This window comes from Haematobia irritans, chromosome 2, assembly GCF_050003625.1.
Source record: "Haematobia irritans isolate KBUSLIRL chromosome 2, ASM5000362v1, whole genome shotgun sequence".
Taxonomy (NCBI): Eukaryota; Metazoa; Arthropoda; class Insecta; order Diptera; family Muscidae; genus Haematobia; species Haematobia irritans.
In genome coordinates this window covers 77,744,184-77,770,760 of record NC_134398.1, presented here as the reverse complement: position 1 = coordinate 77,770,760, position 26,577 = coordinate 77,744,184, and the positions used below count along the sequence as shown (strand labels likewise).

General features: G+C 37.0%; 1 protein-coding gene across 3 annotated transcripts in view; it reads left to right on the top strand.

The window, feature by feature from the left end:
• pigeon (gamma-secretase activating protein pigeon) overlaps window positions 1–26,577 on the top strand; it is a 36,025-nt gene that overhangs the window by 5,555 nt on the left and 3,893 nt on the right. For all 3 annotated transcript variants that reach the window (XM_075295365.1, XM_075295368.1, XM_075295366.1), the window contains exons 4-8: window positions 21,964–23,232; window positions 23,293–23,421; window positions 23,507–23,610; window positions 23,671–23,885; window positions 23,948–24,169. In XM_075295365.1, coding sequence (XP_075151480.1) covers window positions 21,964–23,232; window positions 23,293–23,421; window positions 23,507–23,610; window positions 23,671–23,885; window positions 23,948–24,169 — 1,939 coding nt within the window. The remainder of the gene's footprint in view (window positions 1–21,963; window positions 23,233–23,292; window positions 23,422–23,506; window positions 23,611–23,670; window positions 23,886–23,947; window positions 24,170–26,577) is intronic.

The following is a 26,577-nucleotide window of genomic DNA, read 5'->3' as shown; positions in this document are numbered from 1 at the left end:
GCGAAAAGGAGAGCCATTCGTCACTTCCGTGATCTCCGAGCCGATGACACACCACAATTTACCACAGCCGAAGGTACCAATGTCATCAACAGCGCGAAACCATCCAAGGCGCTGGACCCCGACGAAAATTCAATGCTAATGCTGAAGCATCTGGGAATACTAGGAGTTGAGTACCTGACCAGACTCTTGGAATCACTCATTATACCCGATGTCTGGGAGATGGGTAGGGTGATTCCACTACTGAAGCCAGGCAAAGATTCGAGTAAAGGTGAATCGTACAGACCGATATCCCTTCTCTCGCCAGTAGCCAAGACACTTGAGGCACTACTGTTGGGATAATTTATTTATATTGTATGAAAATGTACTTTGTGCTGTATAACTTGTTGTATGTATTAAAAAAAAACAGTAGGCTTTGAAATTTTGTTTTCTCTGTTATACATTTTCTTTTAAATAAAATTAGAGTTGTCAGAAATTTTTCCAACCACAAGCAAGCGTGTTTTAAATATCGTAACAGGTTATAGGCCCAGACACCAGTATTTAAAAGAGAATTTGCTTGAAAACCACTAAATGAATTGCAGAATCTCTTAATAATGGAGGACTTCAAGATTTCCAAATTGAATGGAGTGGAAGGTTGGACGCTGTGGAAGTTTCAAATGAGAGTAATTTTACGTGCCAGTGATTTATGGTCAATTGTGGACGGGTCTTCGCAGCAGCCTTCTATTGAATCAGTAAATGAATTACGCATGTGGAAAGCAAGAGATGCCAAGGCTCAAAAGCTTATCGTTGTCTCTATGGAAGAGGAACCGATGATGCATATTATTAATTGTGAAACTGCAGCCGAAATGTGGTCTGTATTGGAGAGCGTTTATGAACAAAAGTCGGCAACATCAATTCATCTATTGCAACAACAATTTTTCCAATATTCAAAAGATTCTGGGGACAGCATTTCAGTACACATATCAAAATTACAAAAAATAGCAAAACAGTTAGGTGATTTAGGTGAACAAATTACGGAAAATATGCTGATTACAAAAATACTGATGACTCTACCGGATGAATACAGGCACTTCTTCTCATCGTGGGAATCAACAGAAAAAGGTGAGCGGACTTTAAAAAATCTTTCAAGTCGTCTCTACATGGAAGAATGCAGATTGGGTATTCAAACAGAACAGTCAGAAGCATTTGTTGCAAAACATGGCCAGAAAAAACAGAATGACAGGAAATATTTTGAGTCAAAAGTTGCTAAGAAAGGAAACTGTTTTCATTGTGGTAAGCCAGGACATTGGAAGAAAGACTGCCCAGTACAAAAACGGTGGAAGCCACAAAACGATGGTTCTGCTTTCATAAACGAAGTGATGCTTGTAACATCTGATGAAAGCGAAAAATGGTTTGTGGATTCAGGGGCAAGCGACCATATGTGTAAGCATTTGGGTTGGTTTAAAAATTATGTGACGTTTGAAATACCAAAGAATATACGAATTGGTAATGGTTCCGTGATTCCTGCCTACGGAAAAGGTGACATTTTTATTGAGGCTTTCGATGGAAATGTCTGGAATCCGAAGTATATTCAAAATGTTTTGTATGTCCCAGATATTAAATTAAATTTATTTTCATCGAATACATGCCTTGAAAAAGGGTTTTCAATGCACGCAGAAGGAATTCAATGCACAATTAAGCACAATGGAAAGGTGGTATTGAAAGGAATTAGAAAGCAGTCCAAACTCTTTGAGTTGATAATAAAGGTGAAAACTCCTGCTAATGGGGAGGCTTATGCGGGTGAACAGCAAAATAATTTGCGTATTTGGCATGAAAAGCTGTGTCATCAAGGAAAGGAACACGTAAAAGCAATTTTAAAGAAATATAATATTAATTGCGCAGGCTCTGATTTCTTTTGTGAAGGCTGTGTAATGGGTAAGCAGCACCGAAACTCATTTGAAGATAGCCTAAAAAGAGCTAGTCAGCCTGGTGAACTAGTTCACACGGATCTGTGTGGCCCTATGCAAGAGGTATCTCTAGGAGGCTCTCGGTATATGTTGCTGTTCAGAGATGATTGTTCGAATTATCGTCACGTTTATTGCCTAAAATTAAAAGTCTGATATTTCAGAAGCCTTAAGGAAGTATTTGGATACAGTGGAAACAGAAACAGGAAAAAAGGTTCGCACAATTCGTTCTGACAATGGATCCGAATTTGTAAATAAACAGGTATGTGAAATATTACGTACTTATAAAGTTATACATCAAAGAACAAACCCCTATACGCCGGAACAAAATGGTCGAGCTGAAAGAGACATGAGGACGATTATTGAAGCGGCTAGATCAATGATTCACAGCAAAGAGTTATCACTAAAGTATTGGGGTGAAGCTGTCAATAACGTTGCCTATACGCTTAATAGAACTGGTTCAAGCCCTAACAAAGAAAATGTTCCGTATGAATTATGGTTCGAAAAAACTCCTGAAATTAATGGCTTACATGTTTTTGGTTCGACTGCTTATGTTCATATCCCAAATGAAAAACGGCGTAAGTTAAATGCAAAGTCTAAAAAGGGAATATTTGTGGGATACGAAGAAAATTGCAAGGGATATCGTATATGGATACCAAATGAAAAATATATGGAAATATCGAGAAATATGATAATAAAGGACGAAGAGAATATTTGTATTCCAAACAGGGATTGGAATAATGAAAATGAAGTCAATATAAAATTGACTAAAGAACGTGAAAGTGATGATAAATCAGAGAAAAATTTGGATGTTGGACCAATCTCACCGGAAAAAAAGAGTTCAAAATGGCAACAACTTTGAATCTCATCAGGAAGTTCCACAAGAATTAAGCCAACAAGCAACAACAAACAATAAACAAAATCGTTATAACCTGCGGCCGAGAGCATTAGAGGAAATTGATGATGTGTTTTATGCATTTATAGACGATAATGACGAACCCACCACCTATGATGAAGCAGTTTCAAGTAAAAATAGTGTCCAGTGGAAGGAAGCTATGGATGAAGAGTACAACTCTCTCATAAAAAATGAGACATGGAAACTAGTTGAACTGCCGACTGGAAAAAATGCTATATCAAATAAATGGGTATATAAAATAAAGAAGAATAAGGATAATTCAAGTGTACGTTTCAAGGCTCGATTAGTTGTACGAGGGTTTACTCAAAAATTCGGTCAAGACTATGAGGAAACTTTTAGCCCAGTCGCAAAGTTTACATCGAGAGTAATTTTGGCTTTGTCAAGTATGTATAATTATCACCTCCAACAATTTGACATAAAAACTGCATTCTTGTATGGTAAACTTGAGGAGGAAATATACATGCAACAGCCAGTTGGATATGAAGATGGATCAGAGAAAGTATGCAAATTACAAAAAAGTTTATATGGACTTAAACAAGCTTCGAGATGCTGGAATAAGCATTTTACTGAAATATTAAAAAAAAATCAATTTTAAAACAAGTACTGCCGATGACTGCGTTTTTATAGGATGCGTAAAAGATAAAATGATAATTGTGACCATTTATATTGACGATGGACTTGTAGCAGCGGAATCAGCTGAGATTTGTGAAATTTTCATTAAATATCTTCAGAATGCATTTGAAGTAAAAAAGGTTGACACATTATATTATTTGGGAATGGAAATAGTTCAAGAACCAAATGAGATACACATTTCGCAGTCGTCGTATACTAAGAAGTTGTTGCGAAAATTTAATATGGAATATGCAAAACCAGTAAGTACACCCATAGAGGAAAGTTTGATTCCAGGTAAAACTGAAAAAACAATTAGGTTTCCATATCGAGAAGCAATTGGTTCATTAATGTATTTGGGCTTAGTGTCGAGACCTGATATTGCTTTCGCTATTTCGTATTTAAGCCGTTTCTTGGATTCTTTTACAGAACAACATGTTACAGCAGTTAAAAGAATTTTCAAATATTTGAGTGGAACATCAAGTGAAGGAATATTTTTCAAAAAAGAAAACGACGTTTTGTTGAAATGTTATACTGATTCTGATTTTGCAGGCGACCTGGAAAGTAGACATTCCACAAGTGGATATGTTGTAACGCTTGCAGGGGGACCAGTATCATGGTTTTCTCGTAAACAATCGACAGTTTCTCTCTCAACTACTGAGGCGGAGTACGTTGCAGCTTGTGAGGGCGTGAAAGAACTAAAATGGTTACAGAGACTATTGGAAGAACTCATAACGAATCAGGAAATTTCTATACCAACAATGTACTTGGACAATCAAAGTTCAATAAATCTAGTAAAGAATTCACAATTTCACAAGAGAACAAAGCATATTGAGGTTAAATACCACTATATACGCGAGGTATATGAAAGCAAGTTCTTTGAGTTGACATACGTCCCAACAGCAGATCAATTGGCAGATATTTTCACCAAGCCTTTAAAGAAGCAACGATTCAACACCATAAAAGACAAATTGAATATTAATAAACGAAGAATATAAATAAATAGTGGAAGTGTTGGGATAATTTATTTATATTATATGAAAATGTACTTTTTGCTATATAACTTGTATGTATTAAAAAAACAGTAGGCTTTGAAATTTTGTTTTCTCTGTTATACATTTTCTTTTAAATAAAATTAGAGTTGTCAGAAATTTTTCCAACGACAAGCAAGCGTGTTTTAAAATCGTAACAACTACTCCTCCCCGTAAGGTACATAGTACGACGACAGCCTTGCATGCCATTTCGACACATATTAATAATGAACTTAATCAGCTCAAGCCGTGTCATAGGACGGTGCTTGTGGCGCTTGACCTATCGAAAGCATTCGATACGGTCAACCATGCCATATTATTCGAGGACATCGAGAATACGTCCCTGCCGGCAGGAACGAAGCGTTGGGTGCTGAATTATATGTGCGGACGCCAGTCGTACGTGGAATTCAGGGACAAAAAGTCGAAACCCCGTAGAGTTAAACAGGGAGTTCCCCATGGTGGGGTGATATCTCCGGCACTGTTTAATCTCTACCTGTCCTCGATTCCACCCCCTCCTGACGGCGTCGAGATTGTATCATATGCGGACGACTGTACAATCATGGCATCCGGGCCCATTGTTGATGACGTATGCGATCGTTTAAACGTCTACATTGCTGATCTTACCAGTTATTTCACTGCTAGGAATTTGAGGATATCTGCCACCAAATCCTCAGCCACACTGCACAGAAAAAAATTTCACGAAAATTTTTCCAATTAAAATCTTAATTGAGTTTTAAAAAATATTCAATTAAAAATTTAATTGATTCAACAAATTTTTTAATTGAAATAAAAATCAATCACCCAAATTAATAGTATCAATTAGATATTTAATTGGATCAATTAATTTTTTAATTGACTGTCAATTAATTTTTTAATTGATACTATCATTTCTGTGATTGAAGACATTTCAATTAAAAAATTAATTGGATCAATTAATTTCGTGATTGAGTCAGAAAAAAATTTTTTTGTGTGTGTTCACTACATGGACGGCGGAAGTACGTAGGTAGTTGAATGTTAGAGTCGATGGCGAAATAATTCCGACAGTAAACTACCCCAAGATACTCGGGGTAACATTCGACAGCCTGTTTAAGTCGTTTGCCCATGCCACTGCAATTTGTAACATGCTCCGCGGTAGAAACAAGGTCCTCAAGTCGCTAGACGGCAGCACTTGGGGTGGGGACAAAGACTACTTATAAGGCAATTGGCCGGTCAGTGGTAAACTATACAGCGCCAGTGTGGACACCTCAAACAAGTGACACGCAGTGGAATAACATCTAAACCTGTCAGAACGCTGCTCTTAGAACTGCAACAGGATGTCTCCGCAGTACACCCCTGGATCACTTTTATGCGGAGACCAAGAGCATCCCGGTGCGTCGACACAATTACATGTTGTCAAAGCTGTACCTCTTGGGTTGCTATCGAAGTTGTCATCCAAATCACCATCTTGTGGATAGACAACCTCCTCCCAGGAATGTAAGGGTTGCTCTTAACCTTCTAGAGCGCGAGATCCAGCGTTACAAAAGTGAGCTTCTAGATCAGGCAGCATATCAGACAGGTCTGAACAGGATTCATGAGGATTCTGTAGCTGAAGCGGTGAGGAGCTACAAAGTTAATCCTGTTCTCGGAGTCCGACCACCGCCGATAGCACCGGAGGAAAGAGACCTGCCACGGCAGACAAGTACAATATAGATCAGGCAAGTGCAGCCGCCTCAATTCCTACTTATCAATGATTGATAGAAGCGTAGCTGACGTGTGTCCCATCTGTAACCAAGGGTCACATGACACTCGCCACCTTTTCGCTTGCCCAGGTAAACCTACCCGACTTACCACCAGATCACTCTGGACGCACCCCACCCTTGTCGCAGAGTTCACAAAATGCAAATCACAAAAGCATAGAACAAAATGGATGAAATTGCATTAAAAACTGTTACAACAACAATGCACCAAATTTCAACCGGATCGGATGAAATTTGTACCTCTAGAAAGCCTAGGAAATCAAATCTGTAGATCGGTTTATATGGAGCCTTTATATAATTATGGGCCAATTTTTGCGCAATTGTTGGGGGCTGCTCAGCGGGATCGGATGAAATTGGCCCCTCTGAGTGGTTCCGCAAGCCAAATGTGGGGATCGGTTTTTGTATAATGATGGACCGATGTGGACCAATATTTGCGAAAATTTTAGGGATGGAGTACCAAATTTCTACCGTATCGGATGAAATTTGCCGCTCCGAGAGGCTCCGCTAGGCCATATACTAACACCATATTCCAAATTTCAACAAGATCTGATGAAATTAGCTCGAAGAGGCTCCGCAACTCAAATCTGGGGATCGATTTATATGGAGCCTAAATTTATATGGAGGCTTAGTAGTCCGATATGGCCCATTTGCATTACCATTCGATACATAAATAACAACTACTTGTGCCAAGTTTCAAGTCGATAGCTTGTTTCATGACAAAAGTGAGATATAATCCGTAAATTAAGTAATATACCCTGAAACTAGAGGTGTGCACGTGAGTAATGTTTTAATCACGCTCACGCACACTCACGACGGAAAAATCTTACTCACACACACTCACACACGATATTGTTTGGTAAGACTCACGCACACTCACGAAAAGAAAATTTGTACTCACGCACGAAAATACCATGACTCACGCAAAATACCGTGACTCACGAATAATTTTATGAGTAATTTACCTTAGAGACTTGTCTGAAAACATGAGCAGAATTAAAATCGAGAGCATTATTAAACTCTTAACGTACCAGGTGCCATTAAAGCTTTAAATGAATTCAATTCGTAAGGGTTTTATGTCCGTGGTCGGGACATTTTTTACTCACGCACACTCACGAAGAAATTAGTTTCGTGACTCACGCACGACATTTGTGTTGTTAATCGCACTCACGTTGCCATCAGCATGACTCACGATTCACGCGTGAATCATGAACATTTTCGTGGAAGAAACAAAACAAATACAGCAAACGCCCATTTTTGTCTAGTTGCTACCGATAACACCGCTAAATGGATAATCGACTCAGGAGCTTCTTGTCATATTTGCAATGAAGAGAGTGTGTTTGTGAGATTAAGTAAAGACCAAAAGAGAGAGATAATAACAGCAAATGATGAAAAGGTGGTTTCATGCGGAGAAGGCACAGTAAAAATGAATTTCAAAAGGAAGGAAAACGAATACAATACAGTTACTTTTGAAAATGTATTATTCGTTCCACAAATAAACATGAATATGTGGGGAACCCACATACTACTTGGTTAAAAATCGAGTAGGTTTTCAAATAAGAATTGTGACAACTAAAAAATAAATTTTCATTCTGTACATTTTTTCAACTTTAGAAGTTTAATAAAATAAAAAATAAAATGTTCTTATCAGATAATTTTATAATTGGTGACCCCGAACGTTTTCAAATGTCACGAAGAACAACAAGATCATCATCTGGACCAACGGTACCAAACGGATCAGTACCCAACGTTCAATTCCTCACAACAACCCCAACAATGAGCGCTGTAAAACTACCAAAATTTTGGAAACTTAATGCTCCTCTTTGGTTTGTTCTCGCCGAGGCCCAATTTACACAACATGGCATCACAACTGAATCAGCCAAAATGTTCAACGCTATCGCTGAAATGGACCAAGAGATCTTAACAATAATTAGTGACATTGTTTTAAATCAACCGGAAAATGGATACCAACAGATTAAAAAACGTCTGATTGATTATTTTGCCATATCAGAAGAACAAAGAATCCAAGAACTTTTAACGAGTACAGAATTTGGCGACAAAAACCCTCCCAAATGCTACGTGAAATGCGTAACCTTGCTAAAAATGACGTATCGGACGAATTTTTAAAAACACTTTGGTTAAATCGGCTCCCATCACACTTACAGGCTACACTCATAGCATCACCGACTTCACTCGAAGAACTCTCAAAACTAGCCGACAGAATCGCCGAAACCCCTAGCTTTTCCGAGTCAATCGTTACTAGACAAACATCTAGTCAGATAGAAACTCTGAAAAGACAAATATCGGAATTAACTACGATGGTAAGAGAGCTGAAATCCAATCAAATTTCAACGAGTAAAAACACATCACGAGTAGAGGGTAGAGAATCATCACGATACTGCTATTATCACCAAAGATTCGGTATTAATGCTCGTAAATGCAAACAGCCTTGCAGTTTTCAAAATAATACGGGAAACGCAGAAGCCGGTCACTAAGCGGAGCTAGTAATCGGCGACCTTCAACAAGCCGCCTTTTTGTTTTTGATAAAACACTGAAACAAAAGTTTCTAATTGATACTGGAGCCAACATTTCAGTAGTACCAACGTCATTTTTAAAAAATCCCAAATCATCAAAATTCAAACTTTTCGCAGCAAATGGAACGGCAATTACAACGTATGGAGATATTGTTTTGAGTCCTACGTTCGGTCTCAAAAAGAATTTTACGTGGAAATTCATTGTTGCCGACGTTAGTCATCCCATTATCGGCGCAGATTTTTTAAAATATTTTGGTCTGACCATTGATCTAAAAAGAAAAAAATTGACTAATAAGGAACAACAATTTGAAATTATTGGTAAGCTGCTAAATTTATCCTCGTATTCCGAAGTAAGGACGCTTATAAACTCATCGCCATATCACGAAATCATGTCAAAATTCCCTGATCTAACAAACCCAACTTCTACAAAGAACGTCAAACACTCACTTCAACATGTTATTGAAACTAAAGGTTGCCCAGTTGCAAGTAAACCCCGCCGCCTACCACCAGATAAACTTGACATCGCAAAAAAAGAGTTCAAGTTTATGATGGAACAAGGACTTTGTCGTCCTTCAAAAAGTTGTTGGTCTAGTCCACTACATATGGTTCCAAAATATACCTAGTTCGGGCGTACAATCAAATACCAGTGGCACCAGAGGATATTCCAAAAACAGCAATAATAACACCATTCGGGTTGTTTGAGTTCATGTTCATGACGTTTGGCCTCAGAAATGCTGCTCAGACTTTTCAGCGGTTTATGCACCAAGTCTTAGAAGAACTGGATTTTTGTTTTGCATATTTGGATGATATACTCGTAGCATCAAACAGCAAACAAGAACACCTAAAACATATAGAGATTTTATTTCAACGACTAAATGACTTCGGCGTCGTTATCAATGTCGATAAATGCATTTTCGGGTCACAACAAATTGAGTTTCTGGGACATCTAGTTTCTGCTAAAGGCATCCGACCACTGTCCGACAAAATAAAGGCAATTCGTGATTATCCACTACCACAAAATGTCAAGGATCTTAGAAGATTTCTCGCTATGGTAAACTTTTATAGAAGATTTATCCCAAATGCAGCAGAAACACAAATTCCTTTAATAGAACTCCAAAAAGGAAACAAAAAGAATGATAGAACACCCATCAAATGGTCAGATTTATTAAAATCAGCATTCGAAAAATGCAAACAAGATTTAGCGAATTGCACAACACTTACATTTCCCTCAGAAAACTCCAAAATTTGCGTAATGGTAGACGCTTCTGAAACAGCTATAGGTGGCGTATTACAACAACTTACATCAAATGGCTGGAAGCCATTAAGCTTTTTTTCACGTAAGTTAACCAAAACTCAAAAAAAGTATTCAACATACGATAGAGAATTGCTGGCCGCGTACACCGTTGTAAAATATTATCGCTACATGCTGGAAGGCCGTGAATTCATAATATTTACCGACCACAAACCACTCACTTTCGCCTTAACGAAATCCTCAGACAATGCCTCCCCTCGACAGGTCCGTAAATTGGATTTTCTAGCCCAATTCACTTCTGATGTAAGGCACATAAAAGGAAAAGAAAACATAGTAGCGGACACACTATCGAGAGTAGCTACAATCAACCTTCCATCGCCTATAGACTTAGAAAAATTATCTGAAAGTCAAGGAACTGACTCAGAGTTACAACAACTCCTCAAGGATAGCCAGTCAACCTCCTTAGTCCTGAAACCGGTTCCAATTCCTTCAGATAAAAAGAATATTTACTGTGATTTTTCTTGCGATAACGCCAGACCATATGTCCCAAAGGACCTACGCCGTGCAATTTTCGATTCCATTCACAACTTGTCACACGCAGGTGTTAAATCGACAATTGCTATGATAAAGAAACGATTCGTATGGCTGAATATGAAAAAACAAATAAAATCGTGGGTTCAACAATGTTTGGCATGTCAACGTTCCAAAATACATCGGCATACACGAAGTCAACCAGGTATTTTCCCTAAAACCACTTCTCGTTTCGCTCATATTCATATTGACATCGTTGGTCCATTGCCTTCATCATGTGGAATGTCATATATACTTACATGTATAGATCGTTTTTCAAGATGGCCAGAAGCGTTGCCAATGCCAGACGTACGAGCAGAAACCGTTGCCAGAACTTTCTACGCAGGCTGGATTGCTAGATTTGGAATACCAGAACGTATTACTACGGACCAAGGACGACAATTCGAATCTCGTATCTTTAAGGAACTAATGAATCTACTAGGTTGCGAAAGAATTCGTACCACCCCATATCACCCTTGCGCTAATGGAATGGTAGAACGATTCCACAGAATTTTAAAAGCCGCAATAATGTGTCATAATACAACCAATTGGATGAATGTGTTACCGACGATTTTACTTGGATTACGTACTTGTTTAGGAAGTGAAGACGACTGTACGCCCTCAGATCTTGTTTACGGAGAAACTGTGAGAATCCCAGGAGATTTGTTGGTACCAACGTTGGACACGAGGCCAACGAATGAATTCATATTACAATTAAAAACAGACATGCAAGAACTACAACCCAAAGACATTAAATTCAAATCGTCTAATACAATTTTCATCCACAAAGATCTAAACTCATGTAAACATGTCTTTATTCGTGAAGATGGTGTGAAAAAAGCGCTACAGCCTCCTTACAAAGGTCCATTCTTAATTTTGAGCAAAGAAAAAACAATTTCAATCGATCGAGTCAAGCCTGCATATATCCCAAATAGTTGTGAGTCAGTCCAAATAGGTTAACCACTTTCAACTTCATTGGAGGGGGAATACTGTGGGGAACCCACATACTACTTGGTTAAAAATCGAGTAGGTTTTCAAATAAGAATTGTGACAACTAAAAAATAAATTTTCATTCTGTACATTTTTTCAACTTTAGAAGTTTAATAAAATAAAAAATAAAATTTTCTTATCAGATAATTTTATAAATATAATCTCAGTGAAAAAGTTGACCGAAAAAGGCTGTGAAGTTAATTTTCAGAAAAACAGTTGTATTATAAAGAAAGACGGTAACGTGGTGTTGACAGCTAAATCAGAATCAGGTTTATACGTATGCAAATACGCAAATACCAAGAAAGAGTAAACTCGGTCGAAATTTGCGATAAAAAGTGCATACACTACTGTCACAAAATTCTTGGACACCGTACACACAAAAAAAAAATTCTGATTCAATCACGAAATTAATTGATCTAATTAATGTTTTAATTGAAATGTCTTCAATCACGGAAATGATAGTATCAATTAAAAAATTAATTGAAGGTCAATTAAAAATTTAATTGATCCAATTAAAAAATTAATTGATACTATTAATTTTTGTGAATGATTTTTGTATCAATTAAAAAATTTGTGGAATCTATTAAATTTTTAATTGAATATTTTTTAAAACTCAATTAAAATTTTAATTGAAAAATTTTCGTGAAATTTTTTTCTGTGTAGCATTGATGCTATTAAATTCATAGCTTCCAAAAATGTTGTTCGAGATTTTAGGATTCAAAATTGCAACAATCAAGACAAAGTCTGCGAAATGTGTCAAATTGGAAAATCAACGCGAATGACATTTCCAAAAAAGAATGAAATCAGCTCTAAAAGAATTTTCGACTTGGTATACACAGATTTATGCGGTCCTATGGAGCATCCAACACCTAGTGGAAATCTTTATGTGTTAACATTTATAGATGATTGGAGCAGATACTGTAAAATATATTTGTTAAAGCACAAATCTGAAGTTAAAGACAAACTAAAAACTTCGTTTTTCAAGTCAAAACACACCAAAATATTTCGTTCAGATAGAGGTAAAGAGTATATGAACAAAGAAATTGTTCAGTTTCTTGAATCTGAAGGAATTCAAGCACAATATACTGCAGGCTACAGTCCCGAGCAAAATGGTGTTTCCAAGCGGAAAAATCGCTCACTGATTGAAATGACAAGGTGCATGATCGCAGAAGCAAAGTTACCAAACAAGCTTTGGGGAGAAGCGGTTTTTACTGCAAATTACTTGCAAAACAGAATCATCACTAGAGCAACATCAACGACACCTTTTGAAAAGCTCTATGGTAAAATCCCATCATTAAATCATTTGCGGATATTTGGTGAACCAGGGTTTGTCCATATTCCTAAAATAAAAAGGACAAAATTATCCGAAAAACCAATCAAATTAATTTTTGTTGGGTATGACCCGAATGCAAAAGCTTACAGAATGATGGACAGTAATTGTAAAATACACATTTCACGGGATGTGCGCTTTACTGGAACAGTGGAAAAAGGAAATGAAATAAACGTTCATATCACCACAAAACCTAAATAAATTGAAAATGACGAGAAAATAGACGTAGAAAGTGAAATACAAAAAATTGGGGATACGGCTAAAGAGAATGATGTTGAGCTTGAAGAATCTTCCGAAAGCAAAGCGAAAGCAAAAGCAAAATAATGCCATTATTGGAGTTGATGCTAATGATGAACTTGATGTAGTGTCTTGGAAAAAATGGGTTCACTTGTCTTCTTTTAAACCAACTGTAACTGAGGATCAAATTGTTTCTTATGTTGAGAAACACATGAATATATCTAAAAATGATTTGTTGTGCTATAAACTGGTAAAGAGAGATGCAAATTTACAGCTTATGAAAAGTATTAACTTCAAGTTGGGTGTCTCCCAAGAATTTTATAAAGATTTATTTAAACCAGCTGTTTGGCCGTCTAATGTGAAAGTGCGTCCATTTCATAATTTTCTAAAAGGCCCTCAGAACCAAGAGCTAACGTAAATGATACTAGCGCTCATCGTTCAATTTCTTTTTATTATCAAAATTTGTCCGGTATGAGAACAAAATCATCTGGTGTATTTATGCTAACTTCTCAGATGGATTTCGACGTTTTTGTGTTTGTTGAGACCTGGCTAAATGGAGACTTCTATGATGGCGAATTTTTTAATACAGATATATATAATGTCTTTCGAAAAGATCGTGATTCTTTTAAAACTGGACTTTCCCGTGGGGGAGGTGTATTAATAGCTGTTAACAGAAATTTAAAGCCTATGTTAGTACAACTACCCAATAGCGACTCACTCTTGGATCAACTGTGTGTTCGGATTACTGGTAGTGCTGGTTTCTTGTTCATATTTGCATCATATATTCCACCTAATAGTAAGGTTGATCTTTACAATGCTCATGTACAAAATATTATTGAATTATGTCCGCAAAATGATGTTGATGCATGTATTATTCTAGGCGATTTTAATTTAAATAATTTAATTTGGTCGAATAGCAATTTTTGTAACTACTTATATGCAAATAATGTCAACAAAGAATGTGAAATCAATTTTATTGATGCGCTTTCGGGTTTGGATTTAGTTCAAATTAATTCATATGCAAATGATTTGAATAGGTTTTTAGATCTTATTTTTATTTCTAAAAATTTGAATTTTTTAATTGATAAATACTCATATCCAATAAGTTCTCCAGGATTGCATCATGTGACATTAAGCATTAAATTAGAATTTTATTCTTTTCCTAAAGCTAATGATGTTACTGATAAGTTGGATTTTAATCACTGTAATTTCGATTTACTTAATGAGCTCATTTCTCGTATTAGTTGGATTGATTTATTTTATGGTAAATCTCTTCAAGATTGCTATAATATTTTCGTTCAGCATATAAATAGTATTTGTTTTGCGAATATTCCACGCTTAAGGCCCAAGGTATACAAACTACCTTGGTATACACAAGGTTTAAAGAAGTTAAAAAACAAAAGAAATAAATATCATAAAATGTATAGGAATAATAATTCTGCCGAAAACAAACGAATGTATGAACATTTTTCAAGAGAATTTTCTCATCTAAATAAATTTCTTTATAAGCAGTATGTGCTTAGCTTTGAAAGAAGAATATGTGATAATCCTAAGTCTTTTTGGAATTATATTAATTCTAAGAAAAGTTCTAGTGATTACCCTTCTGTAATGTTTCTTGGTGATAAGAGAGCTGTGACTCCCAAAGACCAAGTAGATTTGTTTGCTGACTATTTTTTCTCCAATTTTCAGTGTATTAATGATGGAATTGATGAGAGTGTTTTAAATAGTGTAAACCATATTATCGATTGGGGTAATTTAGCTATATGTGAGAGTGATGTAATTTCTGGTTTGTCTGATCTTTCTGAGAATACTAAGCCCGATAATGATGGCCTTTGTAGCCTACTGCTAAAGAAATGTAGTATGTCTGTTTGTCAGCCATTGGCTTACATTTTTAACTTGTCACTTAAATTAGGTAAATTTTTAGATTGCTGGAAATACTCGTCCATTACTCCAATTCATAAATCTGGCTCTAAGAGTGATATTAGCAATTATAGACCGATTTCTAAACTCTCAAATGTTTCAAAATTGTTTGAACATATTGTTTACAAATATTTTTTTGCGACTGTTGTTCCTTTTTTATCGGAAATGCAGCATGGTTTTATTAAAAAACGTTCAACTGTAACCAATCTTTTGAGTTTTACAAATTATTGTATTTCAAAATTCGAAAAGGGGTGTCAAGTTGACACCATCTATTTCGATCTTTCTAAGGCTTTTGACCGAGTGTCTCATTCCATTATTTTGTTAAAATTGTTTAAGATGGGGGTACATTCAAGCATTCTTAATTGGTTTGATTCATACCTTAAGAATAGAAGTTGTTATGTTTCTATTGGGAATTTTCATTCTAAGCCTTATTATGCTCCCTCTGGTGTTCCCCAGGGTAGTGTTTTGGGCCCACTTCTTTTTGTTATATTCATTGATGACATCAGTTCTTGTTTTCGTTTTGGAAATGTTCTTTTGTATGCGGACGATTTGAAGGTTTTTTCGGCCATTAATTGCAGTAATCACATATCTCAACTTCAGGACGATATTAATCGCCTATATAGTTGGTGTGAAATGAATCGCTTGAAACTGAATATTGGAAAATGCTCGTACATTCGTTTTTCTAGGCGTCTATTGACCATTGAATCAGAGTATAGTATTAATAACATTTTATTACGCAGAGTTGAAAGTACTTTGGACTTGGGAGTGGTTTTTGATTCAAAGTTCACGTTCAACTTGCACATTGATTACATTGTTCCTAAGTCATATTCTCTCTTAGCTTTCGTTATGAGAAATGCTAAAGATTTCACAAATCCGTACACACTGAAATTGCTATATATTTCTTTTGTTCGGTCTAGGCTTGAATATGCTTCCATGGTTTGGAATCCTTTCTATTCGGTTCATGTTAACCGCATTGAAAGAATTCAAAAGAAATTTTTGAAGGCTTGTCTTGCTTCTCTTAATTTTCAATCACCTTTACCTTCATATGAATCTCGGTGCAAACTTATTCATCTAGATACATTGGTCAATAATCGATCTCGTTGTTCTGTTTTATTTATATTTAAGCTAGTGTCTGGTTTAATAGATTCTTCTTTTCTTTTAAGTCTTATAAAATTTAAGGTACCTATTCATATTCTTAGATATGAGGAAACTTTTTATGTCTCTACTCATACTACAAACTATTCCAGAAATGAGCCCATTACGCGTTCGCTTTTTGAATATAATGCTGTAAATGCTAAACTTAATTTAGACTTATCAATGTCTTTGAAAAAATTTAATGAAGTACTAGAATCTTACTACTTTTAGTTTAGGAGCTAGTCTGTAAGGATTTTGTATATCCATAGACTTACATAAATAAATAAATAAATAAATAAATAAATAAATAAATAGATTCTTTTATAGAATCAAGTGAGAGTGATGAAGAGTTAGAAAATAATCAAAGCGGTTTAAGAAGGTCTCAAAGAAAAAATAAAGGCAAACTTCCTGAAAGATATTTACAGTCTGCATATCAAAATGTTCCAAAAAATTTTAAGGAAGCAACAACATGCAAAGAAACCAATAATTGGACAAAGGCAATGGACAAGGAAATCGATTCGATGGAACAGAATGGTACATGGATTTTAGTTGATCGACCCAGAGATAAAAACATTATCGATTGCAAATGGGTATACAAAACAAAACAAGCAAATGGGATAACAAAATATAAAGCAAGATTAGTGGCCCGCGGATTTGCACAACAATATGGCATCGACTATGGAGAAGTTTTTGCCCCAGTGGTATCCCACACAACTCTACGTGTTCTCTTTGCAATTGGAGGAAAACTAAAATTAAAGATCCACAACGTTGATTCTAAAACAGCTTTTCTTAACAGCACCCTAAAGGAACAAATTTATATGGAATTTATGGTTAAAAACAATCAGCCAGATCGTGGAATGCGGCAATTCACGATGTTTTATTAAATTTAAATTTTTATCAAAGCCCACAAACCCATGTTTTTATACAAATTCAAAAGGGATTGACCATATCTTTGTTTTGATGTATGTGGACGACATTTTATTGTCATGCAAAGATGAACATTTGATACAAAACTTTAAAAAAACAGTTTGGAAAGGGATTTGAAATCCGTGACATGGGACCAATAAAAAATTATCTTGGTTTGGAAATAACATACTCCAATGGAATTTATTCTATATCACAATCGAAATTCATCCATTTTTATGTTACTTCAGCTTGTGGCCAGATCAAGGAACTCTGCGACTAAGGTGGGGTGTGTCCAGAGTGATCTGGTGGTAAGTTGGGTTGGTTTGGCTGGGCAAGAGAAAAGATGACGCGTGTCGTGTGGCCCTTGGTTGCAAATTGGACAAACGTCAGCTACGCTGCTATCAATCACCGATAAGTAGGAATTGAGGCGGCTGCACTTGCCTGATCTTAATTGGGCCAAAACTACCCTAGTCTGCCGTGGGAGGTCTCTTTCCTCCGGTGCTATGGGCGGTGGTCGGACTCCAAGAACAGGATTAACCTTGTAGCTTCTCACCGCTTCAGCTACAGTATCCTCATGAATCCTGTTCAAACCTGCTTGGTACGCTGCTTGATCTAGAGGCTCTCTTTTATAGCGCTGGATCTCGCGCTCTATATTATGTATATCAACCCTTACGTTCCTGGGTGGTGGTTGTGTATCCATAAGATGGTGGTTTGGATGATTACTGCGATAACAACCCAGGAGATACTGCGTTGTGTCTTCGCATAGGGATGATCGAATGTGATCCCAAGAATCTTGGGGTAATTTGTGGTCGGAATTATTACTCCATCGACTCTGATATTCAACTGCCTGCACACTTCTGCCGTCCATGTAGTAAATAGTGTGGCTGAGGATTTGGTGGGGGATATCCTCAAGTTTCTCGCAGTGAAATAACTGGTAAGATTAGCTATGTAGACGTTCAACCGATCGCAAATGTCATCAACATTGGGCCCAGATGCCAATATTGTACAGTCATCCGCATATGATACAATCTCGACGCCGTCAGGAGGGGGTGGAATCAAGGACATGTAGAGGTTAAACAGTGCCGGAGATATCACCCCACCTTGGGGAACTCCCTGTTTAACTCTACGCGGTCTTGACTTTCTGTCCCTGAATTCCACGTACGACTGGCGTCCACACATATAATTCAGCACCCAACGCTTCGCTCGTCGGTAGGGACGTATTCTCGACGTCCTCAAATAATGTGGCATGGTTGACCGTATCGAATGCTTTCGATAGATCAAGCGCCACGAGGACCGTCCTATGACACGGCCTGGGCTGGTTAAGTCCCTTATTAATATGTGTCGAAATGGCATGTAAGGCTGTTGTCGTACTATGTACCTTACGGAATCCATGTTGATTGTGGGCAGCTGGAAAATTCTCCACAAGGCTGGGAGGAGTAATGCCTCAAGTGTCTTGGCTACTGGCGAAAGAAGGGATATCGGTCTGTACGATTCACCTTTGCTCGAATCTTTGCCCGGTTTCAGTAGAGGAATCACCCTTCCCATTTTCCAGACATCGGGTATAATGTGTGATTCCAAAGACAAATTGAGGAGTCTGGTCAGGTACTCAACTCCCAGTATTCCCAGATGCTTCAGCATTAGCATTGAAATTCCGTCAGGGCCCAGCGCCTTAGATGGTTTGGTAACTTCGGCTGCAGTAAATTGTGGTGTGTCATCGGCTCGGAGACCACGTACACGGCGGGTGGCTCTCCTTTTCGCTCTATCACTCTCGGGATGCTCGACAAACTGTTGGTTGAAGTATTTGGCGCACCTCTTCGGATCAGTCACAGTCACGTCGCCAAATGTGACTGAAATCCCATCATCCCTTGTGGAGGGGTTCGAGAGGGCTCTAACTGTTGACCACAATTTACCAGTTCCTGTTCCTAAGTTACATTGCTTCAGGTGCTCTAACCAAGTGTTCCGCTTGTGCTCGTCGACTATCTTACTAATCTCTAGATTTAGTTCTCTGATTCTAGGATCAGCAGGGTTAGCACGACGGCGTTCATCACGCTCGTCTGCGAGTCCCGCCGCTTCGGCTGGGAAGTTGGGCCTCACTTGGGCGTTGATGATGTCCCGGAACTCCCTCTGGGCAACATGAATATGTGAGGGGGACGGGAGCTCACTGAAGCGGCGATCGGTGTATTCTCTGAAGCCTTCCCAGTTGGCTTTCTTTTGATTAATAAACGTCCGGCGTTCAGAGGTTATGAAATCGGAGGGTCGGTTGATGGTGAGAATTATGGGGAGGTGGTCCGAACCCAATGAAATGACGGGTTGCCAGGAGACGTCATTTATCAGACCAGGCGATGCTAACGATAAATCTGGAGAACTGCTGCAGTCACCCATAATTCTCGTGGGGGCCTTTTCGTTCACCGTGCAAAATGTGGAGTCGTCTATCTGCTCTGCCAAAGCTATGCCCCTCTGGTCATTACCTAGGAGTGAATGCCAAAGTTCATGGTGGGCATTAAAATCTCTTAGAACCAATCGGTTATGCCCGCTCAACAACCACTCAATGTTTGGGCTATAACCTGGAGCACAGCTACCAACCGGCCGTATGTACACATTGTATAGCTCTATCTCGGCAGCCCCACACTTAACTGCTACCCCCATACATTCCATGTACGGGTCATTAGTGTCTAGCACAAGCGTGATAGGTCTATACGGCAGCCCCACACTTAACTGCTACCCCCATACATTCCATGTACGGGTCATTAGTGTCTAGCACAAGCGTGATAGGTCTATACTGCACGGAACGGTGTAATATGAAAGCCAGGCCACCACCTCCATTTCTTGTGCGATCCTTCCGTAGGACATTGTACCCATCACAATGTCGTAGGCTGCAGGTGGGATTCAGCTTTGTTTCCTGGATCGCCGCGACCCTTATCCTTTTCCGATTCATAAAGTCTACGATCTCACTAATCTTACCACGGAGCCCGTTGCAATTAAATTGCAAAAATGATGCACTCTCCGGAACTGGTACAACAATATTCGGTGTAAGATGCTGCGGCGGAGAATATTTTTGTGCGGGAGAAGTCGGTGGGGTCACATAATCAGATGACCAACTGCTGCTGTCATTGGCACAGCATCCTGCCACGAAGTCAGTTTGACTATACTCCCGCAGCGATGTTAGGCCGGAGCAGTTCCGGAAGTGCACCCATTCCATGCACCGGTTACACCTCACCGAAACCGAGCGATGGTGAATTCGATTTCGGCAGACGGCACAGTACCATGGTCCGGGGTTTTCCTCTATCCCGGCTCGGACCAAAAGCAGGCGGAGAAGGCTCCCCGGGATGCATCTTCTCCAACACGAAAAAACGGACGAGACAACACGTACACTGAGGTGGCAGCCGCTGGCCGATGGCTGGTATCCATCGGGTCAATCCGGTGCGTAGAACCCGCCGCCGTGGGATTGTATACACCGTAATTTATTTTTTTTTATTCTATTATAGTTGTTCAAACTGGGCTTTTTGGTTAGTTGGTTTTTGTATGAATTATAACTAATTTATTTCATATTTTACTCAACGTTTCTTTGGTTCTTTCCAACTTCATCAGGAGTGGGAGCTACATCTAAATCTGAACCGATGTATGCCCCATTAGAATGTTAATTGTACTACCTGTGCAAAATTTCAAGTAAATCGGAGTGGAGCTTTGGTCTTAGAGTGAAATTTTTTTCTTTGGAGGTCATATGAATCTAACTCGGGAAAATTTGAACCGATATCCACCAAATTTTGCACACTTGACTTTATTACTAATTGTACTCCTTATGCCAAATTTTGAGCAAATCAAAATGTCTTCTGAAGCGATATTAGATTCTGACAAAATCCTGTGTTACTTCACGATTGTGGCGCCAGAAACCGCAGGTTCACTTTGATTTGCTCAAAATTATGTTGATATCCTTATCCGTTCCAAAGTTACAGAAATATTTCCAAAAAAAGTGATTCGGAACCACTGTGCGATATTTTGGTGACTCTAATAAGAATGTTATGTTCACCTGGTAGAAGTTATCAGATTGTTATCATATAGTTTATGCTATTAATTTATTATAATACATATATTACAGATCAGTATTGAGCCAGCGTGGTGCAATGGTTAGCATGCCCGCCGTTCGACACGGTTATGAAAAGGAGGTCCCTTGTCATTGAGCCTAACATGGAATCGGGCAGCACTCAGTGATAAGAGAGAAGTTCACCACTGTGGTATCACAATGGACTGAATAGTATAAGTGAGCCTGATACATCGGGCTGACACCTAACTAAACCTAACCTAAGTATTGAAGAAGAAGCAATTCAAGAAAATTGTGAATTATTGAAGAAAAATAGAAATAAAAATACATATTGATCTCTAGCTCAAAAAAAACTTTTATTTGGAAATAAAGATCAAAAAAGTTAAGACTAAAAAAAACTAAAATTATTATAAGTATGCCAATATCAGGGTGATAAGGGAAGATTCGAGAAGAAACGGCGACCAATCTTCTGGGAATTCTCTGAATAAATCTCCCATAATTGTTGTGTGTGTAATAATTATGGGCCACACAAACCATGAAAAATTGCAAAAAAGAAAAATAAAATAAAAACTGTCGCCAAAAATATATATTTTGGAATTTTCCTGTATTTATCCTCATGTGATCTTAAAATAAAAAAATTGTAAAATCGCAAAACTAATCTTTTTTATGTACCACCTAAAAATAACTTCTTGTGAAATAAAAAAAAAAAACCTACGTATAGAAGAAAATTTATTGGAGTACATTAAAAGTAATGACTTCAGAAGAACTTCCAAATTTATATGCTCGAATAATAAGAATATGTTTTATTTTCATTATTTTCAGCTTAATATACCACTAAATCTACCAAAATTGCCAACTGGTTCATTTCACGATGACGACCCTACGTATGAAGATGATGTTGTACCACTAAGAGTTCACGATTCATCTTTAAATCTGATTATATTGTCAGATTCAAGCGGAATGCTGTTTGTTTGTCATTACTATTTGTACCAACCTATACAACCGAAAAACGTTGATGAAAGCGAAACACCATCCGCAGGAAGCTCTACCACAGCATCATCCGCTTCATCAGCTGGAAATGCTTTTAGAAAAGTCGATGTTCATTTTGCGTATTCTGTTACCTTACTCCATCATGGATGTGTCGTGCACTGTGTGATGCCTGGTGTTCCTTGGGAAAAAGCCCGACTTTTGAAGCCAACTTTCGCTTTACATGGACCACACCATTTACTCGTGTTCCAGCCGGATTTATTTGTACATCTCTTAGATGTTGGCTTATCACATGAACCATGTTGTCATATAGTTTGTCCGGCACATAATCGCAACCCACTTACGCATTTAGTCCCTTGTCGGAAATGGGGCTCAATGGCTTACGATACCGCGACATTAGATTTAGTATCTCTCTCGGTACCACGTTCCCATTTAATTGAAGCATTTCGTAATGATATTTCGGTGGATAATCGATTAAGCATTATCCATCACTTCCTGGTTCACGCTTCCAATGACCAATTGGATGTATTGGCCGAACTGCTAAGTATTATAATGGAACGACCATTGTCATTGGATACTGTTGCTTTGTTGAAAGAGTCTCTAGTTGCAGGAAGTTATGCGGCTGCTTTACGTGGCCTTCCATCAGATGCCATGAGTATGTCAAAATTTCTTCCATTAACTACAGCGGATGCTTCAAAACCTATACAAGCACGGGTAGCGGAAATAAGTGTTGGTATATCTCACGAAAGCCTGTGGAATACAAGTATGATGTTGCTATCACCACAACAAAGGTTATCGCCATATAAGGCTGATATATGGACACGTTTGTGGGAACACTTGAATGATTCCGGACGGAAAGAAAATTCCAATTGCATTCATAAGCGATTTACAGTAGAGCAAGTTAGTGAAAAATTAATGTTTTCTTTAGCTTGCTATCAGCCAGAGGCGCTTTCACGTTGTACAACGCCCCAGACAACTACCCCAAGCAGTGGTGGTAGTCTCAATGATTTCTCTGTCCCGAACAGGCGGGGCTGTAATGAAATTATGCCATTTATAGAAGTTGAATCTTGTACAGCAACTAAACAGGAACATGTAATGTCAGTGGTAAGAAAATTCAAAATTCATTGAATTGAATTGACAATTCATTGAAAATATCTTTTACAGACTCTACGTGAACTAAGTGTTCACCTGGTTAAAAATTCATCGAAACCAAATACTGGTTTTCGATGGCTTAAAGAAACATTTTTTGAAAGGTCTCAAGCACCGGCGCATGTGCATGCCGTAGCAACTCAGGTTAGAACTTTTACAAAATATTGTTTTTATATTTTTAAGAATTTCAACCATTTATATTTATTAATCATTTTCATTTAATAAATAGTATGTCTCATCACAGTTGGACTTGTCTCGTTCACTTTGCTCATTAGTTTGTCGGGCTGCTGGTTTGGATGCACGACATGAAACTTTTCGAGGATTCCAATTGATGTAATCTAAATGCAATTATAGGAATTTAACCACAATATTGATTTATTTTTTCCAATATAGAGATCAAATGAGCAATGGCCAACGGTACTCACTCTTTCTGATTTTGGAACGTTATTGTTTGGCCGTAGATTCGATTGCATTCCCTTTGCCACAGGGGTTTGCTTCTTTCTTTACATACCTAGGTTACAGATCTCTAACATTTGAAATGTTTTTGCAATACATTCAAAATTTCGTATTTGAGCTCCATATTGACGTTATGAAAACAATTATTAATGGTAATTCAATGTTAAAACTTTGTCTACTTTAAGAACTATAAAAATTTAGGATCTTCTTTAAGATATTGATGATTCCCAAGATGGCATAGAAAAAAAGTTATCGTTATTGGCTTCACTGCCAAAGCAACGAGCTCAACGTTTACTTAAAAACTGGCACCATCCCGAAAGTCTAATGATTAGAGGTCGAGAGCATGCTGCAAATATACTTTCTGGCAATCCAGTTCAGCAAAGAAAAGGCAGCGTTAGTCATGTCAGCACACAGTTGCGATCAAATGTCCGCAGTGGTATGTATACATTTTCAATGTTTCCCATTTTATATGCATATTAAGTACAGACAATTTTTTTCTTTTTGATTTCAATCACGAAAATCGCAGATTCAATCATTTTTTAATTTAAATGTCTTCAATCACAAAAATGATAGTATCAATCACCCATTTTGATTGAAAACCAACACGATTTTCAATTAAAAATTTAATTGACTTTTGTCACGGAATCAATTAATAGTGTGATTGAATCAATTAAAAAAAATTTTAATTTTAATTAATTTCGCGACAAAAATCAATCAACTATTTGATTCATGCAATTAAATAATTAATTGAAATTGGCTATAAATTTCAATCAAAAAATTTATATATTGCGCCCCCAAAATCGTATTTAGTTTTATTTGAAATAAAAGAAAATATGTGTTTCTTATAAAACATATTCAATATTTTATTATTTTTTTTAATTATGCAATAGACAAATAAATTTGGTTCTTATCATTTGTGTGTTTTATTCTAACATAACTTACACATACAATTACTATCAATAACAACTATAGGGTGAAAAAATAAACTATATAAATCATTATCTTCCTTATCATAATAACCATGACAGCATGTTCCTTCTAATATGTAGATGCGCCTAGATTTCCAATAAATCTGCATAGAATATCAAGTTCAATTCTTAGTTCCAGGTTGCAGATTTATAATCTTCTTTTGCAGTTGTAGTCTTTTAGCATAGAAAGGTGTATTAAGGAGCTCGGTAATTTAATTTTAGTAACAATTCCTTTCCAAAATTTCCACACATTGAAATCGTTTATTAAAATTTGAACCAATCAAATACAAAAAAATGACAAAGCAATGTTATATTGATGATACTTTGCAAATTCTGGAAATAGAAAAAAATATAAATGGAAAATACATATTTTTATTATTTTCGGATATTTTTCATATTTTAAAATCCAAAAGAAAGAACTTTTTTACCATTACTTAATTAAGCTCATTAGTTTATATATGAGATATACTGCTCTCTACTTGAGTTCAAACCGAAAAAGGCAGGTAAAACAAAAATGCAATTTAATGCCAACGCTACTTCGCAACTTCAAGGTGAATCTTCCAACAAACCCATACCGCTCTTGGTTTTAAGAAAACTAGGAGTGAAAAAAATTATAATTTTAAAAGATCAATACGGTATCCAACTTTTGATTGCAAACACATTCTTATATTCTTATATATTTGATAAAATATATAAATTTAGTGTAAACAGGCTTCAATGGAAAACGGTATTCACATTTCACAATTTCTTACCTTCAATAAACGCAGATTGTTTCCCATTTTTACAATACCACAAAACACAAACACAGGTAATTTCAAATGCGTTCTATCATATATTTTTTTCAAACCTTTACCACGTGGCCATTTGTTGTTACACACTTTATTTATTTCAACCCTTTGCTATGATTTGTTCTTGCGTTTAAAATATTTATGCACACATTTGAATTGAGCGTGAGCGTCTTTAAAAGTAGTTCGTGAGTACTGGGGTTCATTTCGTGAATGTGCGTGAGTGGGATTGCCCAGCACACGTATCGTGCGTGAGCGTTAGTGTGAGTGAAATTTCAGTCACACGCACACCTCTAGTTATCGCAACCTAAAGTGGAAAATATGTTGTGATATGACTATATTACAGAGTAATGTCATTTCCATCATTATTGAGAAGATAAATCATTACCTAAAAACTTTTTGGTGTTTGGAAAGAACCCATGTCTATTTGTGTGCCAGACAACATGGTATAAACTTTAACCCTTTCACTACCAATGTCCACTTAGAAGACATTCGAAAAAGACACCAAATTCTATTTTCCCACTTAGTTTCGATTTATTTCTCGATGTTATTTTAAAGTAGAGGCTTTAATCTAAATAAGCTATAAATATTTTTCATATTGGTGAGGTCTAAAATTCATTTTTATAAACTTCTTTAGCAATAAACGAAAATTTGAGACAATTTTTCTACTGTATGTTTCCAGTAAATGGACATTCATACAAAAACTATAGCTGATCATTTTTGCCGATTCTCTTTTGTATTTTTTCTCACACTTTGAAGGATAATATACGTCAAATAGCGCTTATTTTCGTAAGGCCATTTGGTCACAGTTCAAGAATCAAGTTTTCAGAACGAGCTCATATAGCTCTCGAAGTAATTGAGGTAGGTTTTCAAAATGACAATTTTTGTTCTACATGCTGTTAGTACAAGTAAAACCAGAAGAAAAATTAAAGTTTTTAACATTAGGTTTATTTCGGTAGTGAAAGGGTCAATAAGCCAAACGTATTTCTTTTCCTATTCATAATGTTCGTTTTAAATGTAAATAGGTAAGGTATAGTGGCTAAGCACGGGTCTAAATATAATACATCGATGGAAAGGTATTTAAGAAAGCT